The sequence below is a fragment of the Podarcis tiliguerta genome (assembly GCF_965153285.1).
Source record: "Podarcis tiliguerta genome assembly, chromosome: 8".
Taxonomy (NCBI): domain Eukaryota; kingdom Metazoa; phylum Chordata; class Lepidosauria; order Squamata; family Lacertidae; genus Podarcis; species Podarcis tiliguerta.
This window is the reverse complement of record NC_139541.1, coordinates 42,315,978-42,331,868: the sequence shown is the minus strand read 5'-3', so window position 1 is coordinate 42,331,868 and position 15,891 is coordinate 42,315,978. Positions and strand designations below refer to the sequence as shown.

Sequence of the window (15,891 nt, the reverse complement as noted above, 5' to 3'; positions counted from 1 at the left end):
TACATCCATTTATTTTACCCCAGCAACCTCTGAGGTTCTTCCTTTGTTTATTAATATATACAGAAAATGCTCATATCAGAGGAGGAATATTTTAGTCTAAAGTTACCTCCTTACTCCCCTGGAGTTACAGAACCTGTATTGAATCACTAATGTCCTTAGTAGATTTCTCCTCTGTGTCTTCATGCATTTTGCCAAATAACTTGGCGAAATTGGTCTCTCGTAGTCCCCCACGGAAGCTCCGGGCAGCAAAAGCATAGAGGATGGGGTTCAGGCAGCTGCTTAAAAAAGCTACAGACCCATGAAGGTTTGTTAGAGCTTCAGCTGTCTCTAGCAAGGCCTTTGCCTTCTCCGGTTGAGAATATTTCAGCAACAATGCAGAGATTATGATGAGATTTAAGATGTGGTAAGGAAGACAGCACACAAAGAAGGCACCCACCACAGCTGCAACCAGCTTCCCAGTTTTCATTTCCTTGCGGCGTCTCAGTGTCCAAATCCTTCTCATCATGCAGGTGTAGCAGATGGAGAGAATAGAAAACGGGATCACGAAGGCAAATAAGGTCTCCAGAATGTTGACCACAAGGCGATGCTCATCTGAGAAATATATTTCATCCGTACACTCTCCAACCTTGTTCAGGCTTGATGCAGATATCAAAGTTGGGCATGCAAAGACACCTGCCAGCAACCAAACTGCCAGCAAAGTCCTGCACACCACACGTGGCCTCCGCCACATTTGGGAGGTGAACGGAAAGACCACCACAGCAAAGCGGTGCAGGCTCATCAGGGTGATGAAGAAGATGCTGGCATACACAGTTAAGTAGACGAGGTAGAGGAGAAGTCTGCACATGACATCTCCAAAGACCCAGCTGCTGAGAAAATAGTAGATCCAGAATGGTGCTGTCAACATGACCATTAAGTCAGCCAAGGCCAAGTTCAAGATGATCATAATGGTGAAGGAGCGCTGGGGGAACTTGGTAAGAACCGTCCAGACCACAAGACAATTCCCAGGCATGCCAACCAGAAAGCAAGCCCCGAGGAAGAGGCTTGGAAGCAAGCTGGCCTTCACCCATGACACCTCTGCCACTGCGTTGTTCAAGTGTGTGTCTGTGATGTTGAGAAGAGCCATCCTGTGCCTCCTGCAGAGCTCGGCCTTTGCAAATAGGTGTCAGAGAACGAGTGTAAGTAGAGCTCTAGTGCAAAAGGGAAATGACTGAAACTGATGCAGTTTGTACATAAGTTACCACATTTTCAAAAATGGCAAGAACCCAACATTTCTTTTGAGGTGGCTTCCTCTTTTCTCTCTCTTTTGCTCAAACTAGGACTTCCCAACTGTTTTGCAATAGACAAATATGGAAAAACTCTGTTATTCCAAGTCACACGCCAACAGAGAATGCATGCCTATTACACTCAATTGCTAAAGTGTTGAGAAGGAACTACAGTATGCTTTGATGTCCTGGCCGTGGTCACACTGCACTATTACATGCAGTGGCTTTTTAGGGTGAAAAGAGCTGCTTTGGAGTGACACCTTTGGCTACACCTTCACCTTACATTTAAAGCAGTGATATATCACTTAACAGCCATGGCTCTCAGCAAAAACTCCTGGGAACTGTCATTTGTTAAAGGTACTGACTTGTTAGAAGAACCCTTTCTTTTCACTTAACTGCAGTCTTAAAAGTGTTTTAATATCAATCTCTCTTCCCAGTGCTTGCAAACTCTCACCAGTTGGACACGTGTGGAGCACAGAACACCATGTTTCTTCAGATAGTTCTATAGCTGAGCCATTAAGCACGGGAATTAAAAACCACACACCTAATTCTGAATGTTGTGTTTCCCATTCATAAAGAGACAGTTATGAGGAATAGATACTGTTGGAGGCTTTGTGGGTCCTGGTGAGGAAGCGTTTTGGTCCAGCACCTGCACTTAACACAAGGCTAAATTGGGCCTTCTGCTATTATCAGCTCAAGGACACACAGAGAAGTGCAGCTGCCAATAAGCTGCTTAGTGCAGATGAGGAGCCCATATAGAATGAGGGGTACCAGGAGATCTGATGTTCCCTTGGGGCACTAACTGAAATGGCTTTCCTGTGGACAGCTGCTGCCTACCTAGACCTGCTTGGCACTATCTGTGGTGAGCAATGCCGGTGTATCACCAAATCAGGTCTGTGCCACCCATGGTTTTTGCTTCCTTCCTCTCCTTGGGTAGTGACTGATGGAGAGACAAGATAAGCAGCTGCAGTCAGGTCACAGTTGCAAGAGAAAGGTGCCTGAGGGAGCTTGTACTGGAGGTGAAATCCAGGGGTGCCAACATGAATAAAATGGGGGGGGGGGAGGTGAGCCCCACCCTACATAAGAGTGGATGGCACTCTTTGTGTTGTTCTTGTAGAATTCAGCAGGCAGGAGAAGATGGACAATATGGAGAATATGGACAAAGCCAGTGAGTTGTCTCTGCTTGCCATTAGCTCTGGCTCCACCTACGGTTGAGTCTTCCTGCTCTCCACCCTATCAGTCTGAATGGGCACCAGGCACCACTTTGCCTAACCTTTCACTACCTGAGGTTGACTTGTTTCAGTAGCAAGTGGCTCAGCTACCAATCTACAGCAGGTGGATCTACCCCTGGTGATAGTAAGCTAGTGCCAGCAATACTGGGGCAACCGTATCGCCACATCTATGATCTATATTCTGCAGGGACTGGCGCTTCCTCCTGCAGGTAAGAGTGCTAACTCAAAGAGAGTCAGAGATACTAAGGAAGCACTATGCTGAAAGTGTCTTTCTCCAAAAGCATGTGTTAAGCATTTTTTTCAGATGAAGCACCCATCCATGTAGCTTAGCTTCTCATGCTACACAGCACCTACGAAGATCCCAACTGCCTCCTTGTGCAGATATGGAATGCAGCAGTCTGAACTCTGGTGGCATAGATTCACATGAAAATGTGATGAGGACACAATAAATCTTGGATTACAACATCTATTTTCTCAGGCATAACTTCTCACACTTTCAGTTTGTGGCTATGTATTGGAACTCTACTGGGGAGTGGTAAGCTCATGTGATTTCTGCTGGATTGAACCAAGGTTCCATTTTCAACAATGAGTTAGGTAGATGCTGCTGGGAAGCTGACCAATTTAATAAATAATAACAGTAATAATAACTCTCCAGTCTTTCATTGTCATTAAAAATACCTCTGAAATACACATCATACAAACCACTTTGCTCCAGTCTCCATCCGGGGGGGGGGGGCACATACAGTACTCCATCCTGTGCTCAGCAAGTAATTGATATCCCAAGAGAAATATTAGACAGATGCAGGTGGAAGAAAAGCAGAGGAAAGATTAGGAACATTTGCTATCCTGAGAGGCCTCCCTTCATAAAGCATGCCTGAGCATCCACTAAAATGCACATAAAGGAACCAATATGAAGATATTGACAATGTATTCAATAAAGCAGTCACACACACCCCCACCCCCCAAATGAAATACACTGACCACTAAGTGAGGATCAACACTTTACTGAATAAACAGAATACTTTTACAAATTTAAAAACAGACTGAATACACAAAATAAATAATTCTATACACTAATTTCAACATTACAGGTTAATTGCCATGTATCAAATCACACTCTAAAAAAGTAGAGATTCCATAGTGTAAAAAATAAAAGAGGCACCTAAGGCAAAAATCACAGACATGAATACTTGAGACAAAAAGTAAAATCTCACTGTCCCACTGAGAACAGGGAGAGAGAGATTAGGAACAATCTTTTTGGCAACTTGAGTGTGATGAGAAGGGGCAGGGGAGAACGTCTGAAAAGTGAAAGCGAGTTCCTTAAGACCTGCAGTGGAGGACTCCCAAGAAGCACTGCAGGGTCAAAAGTGAACCATTCACAGAACAGGGGAGAAGATAAGGGCAGGTGGAGGCCAAGAGGTGGCAGCCCCCAGTCCAAAGGCCACCAGACTGCAGGCGGCTTGGAAAGTAGCCTGCTACTAGCCAGAGACTGAGTGTCTTACACAGTGCAGTCCTGTGCATGTCTACTCAGAAATAAGTCCCACTGAGTTCAATGGTGCTGACTCCCAGGTAAGTGGCTATAGAACCGCAGCCTTGTTTATTTAAAACAGTGGTTTTCAAAGTGTACTCCAAGAACCCAGAGGTTCTTTGAATACTTATTAGTGAGAAAAATCAGTAGCGGCAAACAAGCTTTCCCAATAGGCAGCTTGCCCATCACTACCAATCTTTCCCAGCAATGCATAGCCAGTAGTAGGTGTGTTGTGTTCTAAGGCATTCTACTTTAGTACAGGTTAAATGGCAACACCCAACAAGGCCTAACCAGCAGCCATTGCTCAGGGCATGCCCTACAAGCCCCAGAATCCTCTGCAATGTGCTGGGGTTCTCTCATGGGCAAGCAGGGAAGGGTTCCTTTGCAGACGAGTTGGGCTAGAAGGTACACTGCAAGTGGAAAGCTTGAAATCCCCAACTTTATAAACAACCTTTCATTACATGCCACAGAGGCAGACGAGCAAAGATGAAGCAGAAGAGAAGACCAAGTGATGGAAAAGCAGAGACAAATGGATTTTTTCAACACAGAGGCTGCCCAACCAGAAAGCAGGGCACCTGGTTGTTTCAGATAGCCACCCTCAGTCAATTAATGCACTTCACATTCTTTGCTATGTCTCTGCTAAAGGGGGATAAATGCTACAGCTGAGATCCACAGAACAGTGTCAGGCTAGAAAGTGCCCAGTGGGAGATTTTTTTTATTTTATTGCTCCTCCCTTTGAACCAGAGGCCCTTGTGTCATAGCAGACTCCCAAGTTCAAAAACTGTCTGTAGCAGAGCATGGGGGAAAGGGGGAAACAGAAGTACGACAAACACAAACATGGAAGACTAGTTGATGTGCATAGTTAATTGTGCAGTTCTCAGGGCTGCAAGTGAACCCTGGATTTCTGAGGGCAGAGACTGATTGCTTTAGATAAGGCACTGGTTGGCAAATGCAGCATGAAAATTGTATAAGGCATTCAGAACAGGCAACTTTTCAAAAGGTATGGAAAAGCTGCATAGGCAGAGTGATGCAACCAAGCCACCCTCCTTTCTTCCTTCCTTCCTCTCCACACATGCTTTTTCTAGTGCTCCCCCCGGGCATTTGCTACTGACAGATTTTTCAGAGGACCATCTCAGCAGTCTCATCCATATTTGGATTAAACAACATGGTTGACAAACACGTTTCACTCAACTGCAATGAAGACAATCCCATACTTTTGGTGTTAGTGTGTGTCAGAGAAGAATGCAGCCTCAGCCAGGGCATCCCAGGCCACTGATTGGCCACCAAACCAGAGACTCATGTAATGGCAGGTTCAGCTGTCTGTCTGGTTAGCCGAGGGCCAAAATACACATTATGGCAGCTAAAAGGTGCCATGTTGCCTTCACTATCTCCCTAACATGCCATCACATCAGGGACTTCCCCACCAGACTTCTTTCCTTATAAGGTAGCAATTGGATGAGGACAAAGGACAGCTCATGCAGAAGTCTGTGCTTCAGTCACAGTATATTTCAGTAGCAGTGGCATCTGCACTCTAAGAAAGGGACCATATAACTCTTCAACAGATGAATAAAGTAATCAGCACATCAGAAATAAAGACCAAGGGAGCTTCCAGATGGGGGTTTAAAACTGCTCCACGGCATCAGAGAAGGAAGAAAGGAGGACGTGGAATGGGGGGGGGGGGGAGAGAGACATTTATTCCTGCAGATTGTGCTACCTGTAGCAACTCCATTATTATTTCATAAAATTTATAAATCACTCAATTGTAGGGGAAAAAACCTCAAAGTGGCTGCATTACACATGTTGCTGTCTCCCCAACCTGGTATCAGCACAGGGTTGACATATCTTCCATCTGGCTTACCAGTTTCAGGCATGCTCCATGGCCAGGACCAGTGGGGTTTTTTTCTGGGGGGATGTAGGGGTATGCATACCCCTAAACATTTTGTGAATCTAACAGGAGAAGAAACTAAAAAAAAAAAAAAAAATTAGTTTCTTCTCTAGCATGGTGAATCGTCAGTTCAGTTGCTACCCCCAATGGCGGCCTCATTTCCTGTCATGGTGTTTCCTGAGTCTCAGACAGAATGAGAGTACCCCAAAACATTTTTTTAGGGAAAAAAGCACTGGCTAGGACCCAAAATGACCATGCAATGAATTATCGTGCGAACTTTGGGAGGCTCTCCTTTATGACTGAAGACCTCTGTGCTGGCTCAACAAGCTACTCCCCAAAATTCTTGGGGATAGTCTTCAATGCTGTACAAGGAGTGGAGGACACAGGAAAAGTTGACGAGGGAGGGAACACCATCTGACATGCATGTGTAAGCCTAAGGACCTCTTGAATCCCACTCATGTAGGAGCATACATGAGTCCAGAAAAAGAAAAGGAAAAAACTCCATTTGGAAGCATCCCAATGCACCTCAAAACAGAAGCACCGCAGCTTAGAAGGACCAAGCCAAAAAGGTTCCCTTGGAAGACCCAGCTCTTCCAGATTGTTACAGCTGGCCATCAGAGTTTGCTTAGTAAGGCTATGAGGGCAAGGAAGCCTCTATCCACTGTGAGTGTGGGCTTGGTCCCATATGGAGTGGGGGACTTCAAAGAACTAGGCATTAATGACTGGGGCACTGCCCTTTATAGCAACAGAAACTAACTTTCCCAACACTAAGAGAAGAGACATAGCAGATGCTAGCCTGTCCCCTTTCTGATTAAACTACCCCAAGGCCCTTTGTCCCAGCAGAATACACCTCCTTATCCCTGCTGGCTGGTGTTAAGGCACAATTACACTTCAAGGTACTATCCAAAGGGGCAAGGGGAATTTTGGAAACCAGTAGGAGGAAGTCATCATGAAAAATCTGCTGATACAGAAGGGGAACTCCTGTACACGGAGTACTTGGAAACCAGTAGGAGGAAGTAATCATGTAGATTCTCCAGGCTCAAAAACGTGAGACATTTCAAATGGCACAACCCAGTTAGAAGCTGCCTCTTGTCCATGATACCCCCTATCCCCTTTCCCAGTTATGTCTCTGGGGTGAGTCCTCTCTTATTAAAAAAAAGTCACATAATCAGAAGCTGGCATTCTCTGAAGTGGCAATCATTGACCTTATCCCATTCCACAGTGGATAGGTGGATTTTGCACCACTAGATCCGAGATGCTGTATGGGTTGGTTTGTTTTTTACACAGTATTGCTAAGTTCCAATATATTTACAATATTTACTGTTCCAACAGGGAGGGAAGGGGTAGTATAAGATAGAGACCAACGTCAACATCTAGAGACAATTCAGTACCCAAGTGTTGCCATCTTGTTGCTTTTTGTTTTTAAGCAAATGCACACAATGAATCCGGTTCACTGGCATGAACTCTGAGCAGGAGAAGCAAAAGCATGGGCTAAGAGTTCTGCAATCCAGGACGGAACAACAGTAAGAGGTCATGTGGTCATTTTCTTCTGACCTACAAACTTAAAAATTCCTTAACATAGAAATTTCTCATCACCAGGGCTGTTGAACATAGGCACCTCGCATTTGGCAATTTCCCCACCGTGTAACAGAAATAACTGTGGGGGGAAGTGTGAGTGAGTCTAAAGGAATAACCCTCTATAAAATTGGTGTCCTGTCCAGAATAGACAACTGGAAATAGGGAGACAAGGCAGAGACCTTTACCACTACCACCCATGCTGGGGTGTCTCCTGAAGCAGACATATACACACCACAAAAGTCAATGGAAGGACCAGTGTGCCACCAGTAGTGGGCAATACTCACTGGTGACACATAAATGGCAGGTGCATCTCCAACTGCAAAGTAACCTAAGTGAAACCACTGTATGAGATAAAGCCAAGCATCAATAGGAGCCTGGTTACTGACAGAGAGAGTATTGTTGGACCACTAGATGTCACCCTGGGCTGAGAAACTGGTTCTGCATAATGTACCTCTAGAACTACTGCAGGAACACATGGACATGAATCAATCCCACTGTAGTGGATTAAAGCTTCTTAAGCACACAAGCTGTGTGTTACATTACTTTTCCTATGTAATGCTGATGTCTCAACAAGGTGAGGACAAGGCAGACTCACATCCTTACTAATGAGCGATTCAACATCACAACTACTGCTGCACCATCACTCCCTCCCTCTCTGTCATGGGGAAATGCACACTTGGGAGCACCCAAGGGCTACTCCACTGCAATGGTATCACTCCCAGACACTTCATACACCTCTACTCTTAACACCTCCACTGAGTCACCGTTCATTGGGACAGGAAGTGCCTTTGTAGACGTCAATAAAATTTAACTGCCCAAAATGATATGGCCACCTGCCTACCATGACTGACGCAATGTCCTTAAGCTGATGTCTGACATCGTATCCTGACACATTAACCAGCACAAGAGAGTTGCTCTCGGAAACAGAATGTGCCACCAGAGGCTGGAAGTAGCTGGTTTCTGTGAAACAGAGCAGCTGATGTGAGGGCACAATGCCAATCACGAATAGGACAAAGAAATATTGATTTAAGGTTGGAAACTCCAATAGCTGCCCTTTTTTCTTGACCTTATCTACTGGGGTGAATGAAAGGGCAAAACATCAAGACCTGCTCCTATATCCCAAATAAATTTATCCCACCCCGGGCCATCGTATTATTTCAGGACTCTGGTACCTCATTACATCATTTTGCTGCACTTTTAGATAAAAGTCTAACTGGAGACAAAAAATCCCTACAGAAACATGTTGTCTCTCTGCTCAGACTGGCTACTGACTCTGGCAATTTGCTGCTGTAATAAGCACCAAGCTTGCTGTCTAGATTTTTTTCATATTACTTAATTCAAGAGGCAGCTCTGGTGTGAGCACCTGATTTGCTCTCTGGCTCTTTATTTGCAGCACACTAAAACCAAGGGAAAGTGGGTTAATCCGGGGGGGGGCATGCAGCGTAGATTATCTTTGGGTCCTTTTAAGCTATGTGATTTTATGATTCTAAGCTGCATTGCCTGCACCCCAGTGTGCCAGCTGTAGAGGGAACCACAGCAGTTGTTTGAACCCACTCAAGCCTTTAATGAGAGAAACAGACTTTTGATGTCACCCCTGTGGAGAGACCCCCCTGGTGTGTGTACAGGAGGTCAGAAGAGGGAAGAAAGCTGTCTGATGTCTCCTCAGTCACTTGCAATGTTGCAGTACTGAGTCACACATCTAAGCACTGATTGAGTCAGAATGATGACCGGGTTTCCTATAATTCATTCCAGCGTTAAGTGGAAAGATACAACAGAGAGCAAGATAAGGCTCCAAAATAGTGGGAGGAAAAGCCATTCCCAGCCAACAAAATGAGTGTAGTTAAGGCACAACCATTTCTCCGGCCTTCAACACACAGGACAGTGAGAGGAGCAGCACTAATTCTGATTTCCTCCAACAAGTATCAAAGGAGAATTTGGTCCCCATTTCATAGCTGTATGGATGGAGAACAGCCATTTAAGTGCAAAACCAAGTGAAAACTGAAACTGTGAAAGTGCATAGCCCAAGATTCAGAGAGCTGTGCAGTGTTCCATACATGTACTGGGACTTATAGGCTCCCCTACCCTCTCTTTTGGGTGCAGAAAACCCCCAACTGATGTCACAAAAACTTCTGGGGCAATGTCTGATGCAGTGCAAAAGGCTGCAGCCAGAAGAGGAACTCAGTAATCTCCTTCTGCACCTGTGGACCCATGGGGTTCCAAGATCCTGATTTTAACCAACAGCCTAAGTCAGCAATAGCCAATGTGGTGCCTTTCAGTTATTGCTGGACTCCAACTCCCATAAGCCCCAGTCAGCATGGCCAGTCAACAGGGATGACGAGCTGTAGTACAACGTTTGGGTGGTACCATGTTAGCTACCCTGGCCTATATCACCCCCTCCCAGACCCTGTAGCAACAGAGGCTGGCTAGATAAAACTTGGGAGTCAATAAATAGGAGTAGCAAAGATTCTTGGCTAGGGAAGGACTCTTCTGCGTGGCTCCAGTATTTCAGGCAACTAACTGTAGACTTTTTTTCCAGGGCTGGGCCAAGAAGCAGGATTTTCTAATCCCCTGACCCTACAAAGGTGAGATGTGCTCCCAGGGGCAGCAGCATCCCTAAAGCTCCATCTCCCAAGGCAGGAAGATGGACATAGGAAGTTGGGCTTTGAGAGAAGAGGGCTGGAGCTTGGGGCCCCCTCACTTTAGTGAACACAGTGCAGAACATGTCCCAATGACAAAGAAAGAACAAGCCAGGCAGCCTCCTGCTGAGTTGTCAGCCATTGTACTGCTGCTGGTAGCGCAAGTTCAGCTCTCGCAGTTCCCGCTCCCGTACCCGTCGGGACTTATTGGACTTAGTGGAGCGGCTGGAGCGGGTGGACTGGGCTGACTTGGTGCTTTGGCAACGAGATGATGCCCTCTTGAGGAGGTTCTGAGATATGGAGCGGTGCAGGTTCTTCATGGAAGAAGAGGCAGCCATGCTGACCACCCAGGGGTGCTTTAAGGCTTGAAGAGCTGTCATCCGGTCACTAGGATCCACTGTGAGCAGACGGTCAATGAAATCCTTAGCAAGATTGGACACGCTGGGCCATGGCTGAAAATTAGAAAGAAACAGGGGGTGGGGAGAGAAGAAAGCATTAATTCTAATGTTGGCAACAAACAGACCATCCCTCACTGGAGTAAGAATGTCAATGTGCAAGCAGTCTTGTTTTAAATAAGTGTGCATTCCTACCACACTTGCTCTGGCAAGTGGAAAGAACCACATAACTTGCCTTGCCCTTGTTATTCCTTCACCCAGAGCAGTGAAAGAAGCCACAGATGCTGATGTACATTGGCACGTACATGGCTGGAGACTAATGGATTGCAGGGCAGCAGAACTACAGGGGCAGCAAATGTATGATTAATGAGCAACCATACTGCTACATCTCTTAATTAAGTTTTGTGTGAAAAGTCAAAAGGCATTTACTAATACTTGCGTTTTCAGTATTTGCACTCTGACAGAACTTCAGAAAGGTTCTAAACATGCTAAATCAATAGTTTTAAAAATCAGTTTTGGTGTGTGTGAACACTTTCACATGTATTAAGAATCTTGCTGGACTATCTCCCATATCTCCTGAAATGGGTTTTCATGGTTTTCATTATGCCTTTTTAATTGTTTGTTTTATTGTATATTTTAATTATGGATCTTTTAATGTTATTGTGTGTTTTGATTCTGATTTTATAGTTGCAAACCACTTAGAAGCCATTTTGGCATGTAAGCAGCGTATAGATTAAATAACAACAAAAACAACAGTAATAATAATATTATTTGATTCTCCATGCAATAAATCCTAGATATTGTACAACAATACAGAATATACAATATTTCCATAGGTTCACAAATTGGAGGATAATTCCCCCTTTGGTGCTGCTTACAGTTATTTATCAGCAAAGTTTTCGTTCTCTTTTTGATACAGGATTCAGACAGAATGGAAGCAGGAAGTCTGGGGCACATGTGTGCTTTTAGGCAGATATAAATAAATACACACACATATATACTTTAATGTGCTAGCGCACAGTGTATTGAAACCTCTAAAAATAAACTCGTACTAAAAAATTTAAGCAACTCTTGAATAAGGAACTAGGATCCCAAGTAGACAACTGGAAATAAATTACCACCTTCAGCCTCGACAGACGAGTCAGCATTACCAGTCCAGTTAAGTGGAGCTAAACAGAAACAAAGTCCCAAACAAGAGGGAATTGGATTTCTTATGCTTTCAATTACTCCCACGCCATCAGAAATGGGGAGTACAGAGCACTAGTAATTAGAAATCTCTTCTGGTCAGCAAACACAAATCGGTTTATTGATCTGTTTATGCTGCTGCAGGTTTCACCTGCCGTACTGTATGTATCTTTGGCTTGATTAAATTAAGCTACCCTCCTGAAGAAAAAAAGGAAAAAAGAGTATATCCTGCTGAGGTTATAGCCAAGATGAGTTTACCAGATTCTTTGTCAAGTTCCTGACAAAGTTGATCCATTTCACAGTACCACATCAGCAGGGTTGAACTTTGATGGAAGAACGGCATCAATGGAAGCGGGAGGTAGGGGAGAAATCATTTTTACAGTATAATCTTTCACTTCTCACTTTCAGATTAATAGAAATTGAGCCTTAAAGTAACTTGCCCAAAGAGGGTCAAAGTATACATGATATTCACCACATCTTTGAAGCCCTATGATTGAGATTCTCTGCCACTTAAAAAACAAACAAACAAAAAATCAAAACAGTAAATAGCAGATTCTGAGGAGTGTGTGAGGGATTTTCAACACGAAACAGTGATGGAGAAAATGTTAAGGTAATCCTCCCCCAACCGAAGTCCCAACTTGGATCAAGACTCTTGCTGTTCTGCAAACCTCATGAGGAATGATTGAGGGTTTTGTTGGGTATGTTTAGTCTGGAGTAGAGGAGACTGGGAGGAGATAAGACAGCCATTTTCAAATATCTTAAGGGCTGTCACAAAGAAGATAGTGCAAGCTTGTTTTCTGTTGCTCCAAAGGGTAGGCGCTCAATGGATTCAAATTACAAGCAAGGAGATTCCAACTAAACATTAGGAAGAACTTTCTGATGGTAAAAGCTATTTGGCAGAGAGGCAGACTAGCTCGGAATGTGGTGGACTTCCTTTCATTGGAGGTTTTTAAGCAGAGGTTGGTTGGGCACTTAGCAGAGGGTTGGACTAGATTACCCTTGGAAACCCCTCCAATTCTGTAATTACAGTATATGAAAGGAAATCCCAAGCAGAGAATTCAAATAATATTTTTTTCCTTTCAAATTTCAAATAATCAACTAGGATATGTTAATGCTTATAGAAGAAAGTCATATTGCAATATCATATATTCCAGAAACAAATGATGATACAGCATTAACGTAGCAAACAACGCAGGGCTACTGTGCATTTCATCCACATTTTTTTTTATCAGGCAGCAAGTAAAGGCTGCTTGTTGATGCAGAGAGAATGCAAGAATGTATATCTGGAGCTCCTGAACATTAAGTGTCTTCAGCCTGGAAAACACTACAGCATGAAAAGGGTTTAGCTGATCAAGGTGCCCATTACTGTGTTTGGCTTGTAACTTGTGGCCGCTTATGTGAGTCAACTGACATCACTCTTTACTATATATGTGTATGATAAGACACAAAGAGTGCTAGAAGAGAGCAGTTTGGTAAAATTGCAAACCATTCTCATATAGGATCAGTGGTTACTTTCCCAGCATGAACTTTCACTGAAATTATATTTGAAATCTGCTTCTACTTCTCAGAGGTCCAATATTGCTCTATTTGCAATCCTTGTTTTGCTGATTTCATTTAATATTCTAATTTTCTGAGATTGTTAATTTGGGATTTTCATCAGCCTGTACGCCATGATCATCACAATTATAACAAATAAAGGCTTGACATTTCTCACTTTGCATGTCATGAGTCTATCTCATATATTTGTTTCACATTTTAAGTTGAATTACTGAAATAAATGAACTTTTCCACGATATTCTAATTTTCTGAGTTTCACCTGTATTAATAAATCGGAGGAAGCAATTCCATGTAGCACAGTATTTCAGTAAATATTAACAGAAGGGACGAAAAGGACCCCTTTTCTATGCTGCTGGAGGGTGGTGGTGGGGAAATTCTTCCAGTCTGCAAATTCTACTAGCCACTTGGTATTTATTTATTTTGTGCAAATTAAGATAATTCTGGGAGTTAAGTAACAAGGCTGTATGACATGCTTTCTTATGCTCACCTTAAGAGCTAATCATGTGAGTCCTTCTTATAGGTAAACCAGTATTAAGGGAAGGACTATAGCTCAAATGGAAAGCATAAGCTTGGCATGCTGAAATTCTGAGATTCATCACCTAACATCTCCAGGGAGAGCTGGGGAAAGACTCTTGCCTGAAACTACAAAGAGCTACTTGTTACTAGTCAGTCTAGCTCAAGGGCAGTCAACCTTTTTATACCTACTGCCCACTAATACATCTTTCTTGATGGTAAAATTTTCCTACCGCCCACCAGTGCTCAATGGAAGGAGCTTGTGCCATAGAAACCCCCTACCGCTCACCTAGAATTCTGAAACGCCCACTAGTGGGCGGTAGGGACCAGATTGACGATACGATACAGTACAATACATCTTTATTGTCATTGTCCCATAGAGAACAACGAAATTGAAAAATCTACATAAGACAACTCCTGGTCTAGCTGATACTGAGCTAGATGTACAGTTGTACCTTGTTTTGTGACCGGGATCTGTTCCGGAGCCCCGGCCACTAGCTGAAAAGGATGCAGGGCAAAGTGCCATGTCTGCACATGCAAGCGGAGCAGTTTGCGCTTCTGCGCATGTGCAAAGAGCAATTTAACACTTCTGCGCATGCGGCAAGCCCAGAAGTAACTTGTTCCGGCACTTCCGGGTTTGCCGTGGACGTTCACCGGAATGGACGCTAGACGAGGTGGACGTTCGTGGAGGTATTACCGTATCCTATGTTCCTATGACAGCTCAAAGCTGCCCTCAAGTACATGTTTAGATGAGCACATGGATTCTGTGTATCTGCATTTCATTGAACAAAGCCAGTCTGTGTCTTCCTCCTGTATTTCCTTTCTCCTATAATACATTGTTATTTGGGGCCAACAGCAAGCTCCCAGGAGCGAGACTGAACTACAAGTCCTCTAGTTACTGATAACTTTTGAAGTAAGAACATAAGAAGAGCCTGCTGAATCAGAGCAACAGGCCATCTAATGTAGCACTCTGTTCTTACGGTCAGTGGTGAACTTCAGGCTCTCCAATTTCAGTGGCACCCTGCCTCTGATTGTTGTGGTGCCCCCTGCAGCATGTGGCTGCACCAGTCTCGTTACCCTATCAGATGCCAATGGGAAGCCTGCATGAATGACCTCAGCACAAGAACATTCTCCCCTCCTGCAGTTTCCAGCAACTGGAATTCAGAAGCATACTGTGTCCCAGCAAAGCCATTGTGGTTAGTAGCCATTGATAGCCTTATCCTCTGTGTATTTGTCTAATCCTCTTTTAAAGCCATCCAAGTTGGTGGCCATCACTGCCTTCGTTGGAGTGAATCCCATAGTTTAATTGTATGCTGTTGTGAAACATGTCTATTTCCTTTGGCTCAGTATTAAAGGCTTTATTGTGCAACACCAAGTCTGTAGTGCAGACATAACCACAGCCTAGTATAGAGTGAAAGCTTGTGAGGAAGGAAACTTTTGTAATGCCGCACTCTCTCGGATTTCTTGAGGAGGCAGTTTGATTCATCACTAAGCCCTGCTGTGAACTAAATGCTAGGGTTACTTTACTGGAAAGTGGATTATAATCTTCCACAGTGAGACAAATGAGTTAATGTCTGTTGTAGCACAAGGGAGCTTTCTGGATAGCAAGAAGAAATACACTTCTAATCCTGCAATAAGCTTCCAAGGAGCTGGTCTTGCCACCAGAACTTTCTAATCTTGTTTTTAATCTTACATTAAGAAAGATTAAATAAAATCTGAACCACTCATCTAGCTTAAAAACATGACCAAAGGTTCTTGGTCCATAAGGAGCTTTCAGCGCCAAGCAAGCAGTTACTCTCCTTGCTTAAAAATAAATAAATCATAGAGGCCATTTTTCAATACATAGCTACTGTGCACATAATGGGCTAACCAGCAACTTAATATAAGATAAATTAAAATCTGAACTTTACTCACAAAAAGAAAATTATCTAGAATGTTCATCTCAATCACAAATCAGAGCTAGGCATACTGCTGTTGGCCTTTTCAAAGCAGGTGACAAAATGGGCACTGCAAACTGTGCTGACATTTGCATTTTAGTGCAGTTTAGGGTGTTAGTCCAAAACCCCAAGTCAAAAGAAATGGCCACACTTCCTCATAAACTCTTCTCATGGCAGACATCT

The 15,891-nt window shown here is 43.8% G+C and overlaps 2 protein-coding genes across 3 annotated transcripts in view; both read right to left on the bottom strand.

Moving 5' to 3' along the window:
- Positions 1–124: 124 nt before the first annotated feature.
- LOC310683569 (leukotriene B4 receptor 1-like) lies at positions 125–2,234 on the bottom strand (the record flags this gene model as incomplete). The annotated part of the gene is made up of 1 exon (XM_083453504.1): positions 125–2,234. Exon 1 carries the CDS (start codon positions 1,121–1,123, stop codon positions 125–127), a length of 999 nt encoding a protein of 332 aa, XP_083309630.1. The 5' UTR covers positions 1,124–2,234.
- Positions 2,235–3,482: 1,248 nt separating this feature from the next.
- The window catches only part of PSKH1 (protein serine kinase H1), a 33,355-nt gene continuing 20,946 nt past the window's right edge, over positions 3,483–15,891 (bottom strand). For both annotated transcript variants that reach the window (XM_083453369.1, XM_083453370.1), the window contains exon 3: positions 3,483–10,573. In XM_083453369.1, the coding sequence (XP_083309495.1) occupies positions 10,256–10,573 (318 nt within the window). In that variant the 3' untranslated portion in view covers positions 3,483–10,255. The remainder of the gene's footprint in view (positions 10,574–15,891) is intronic.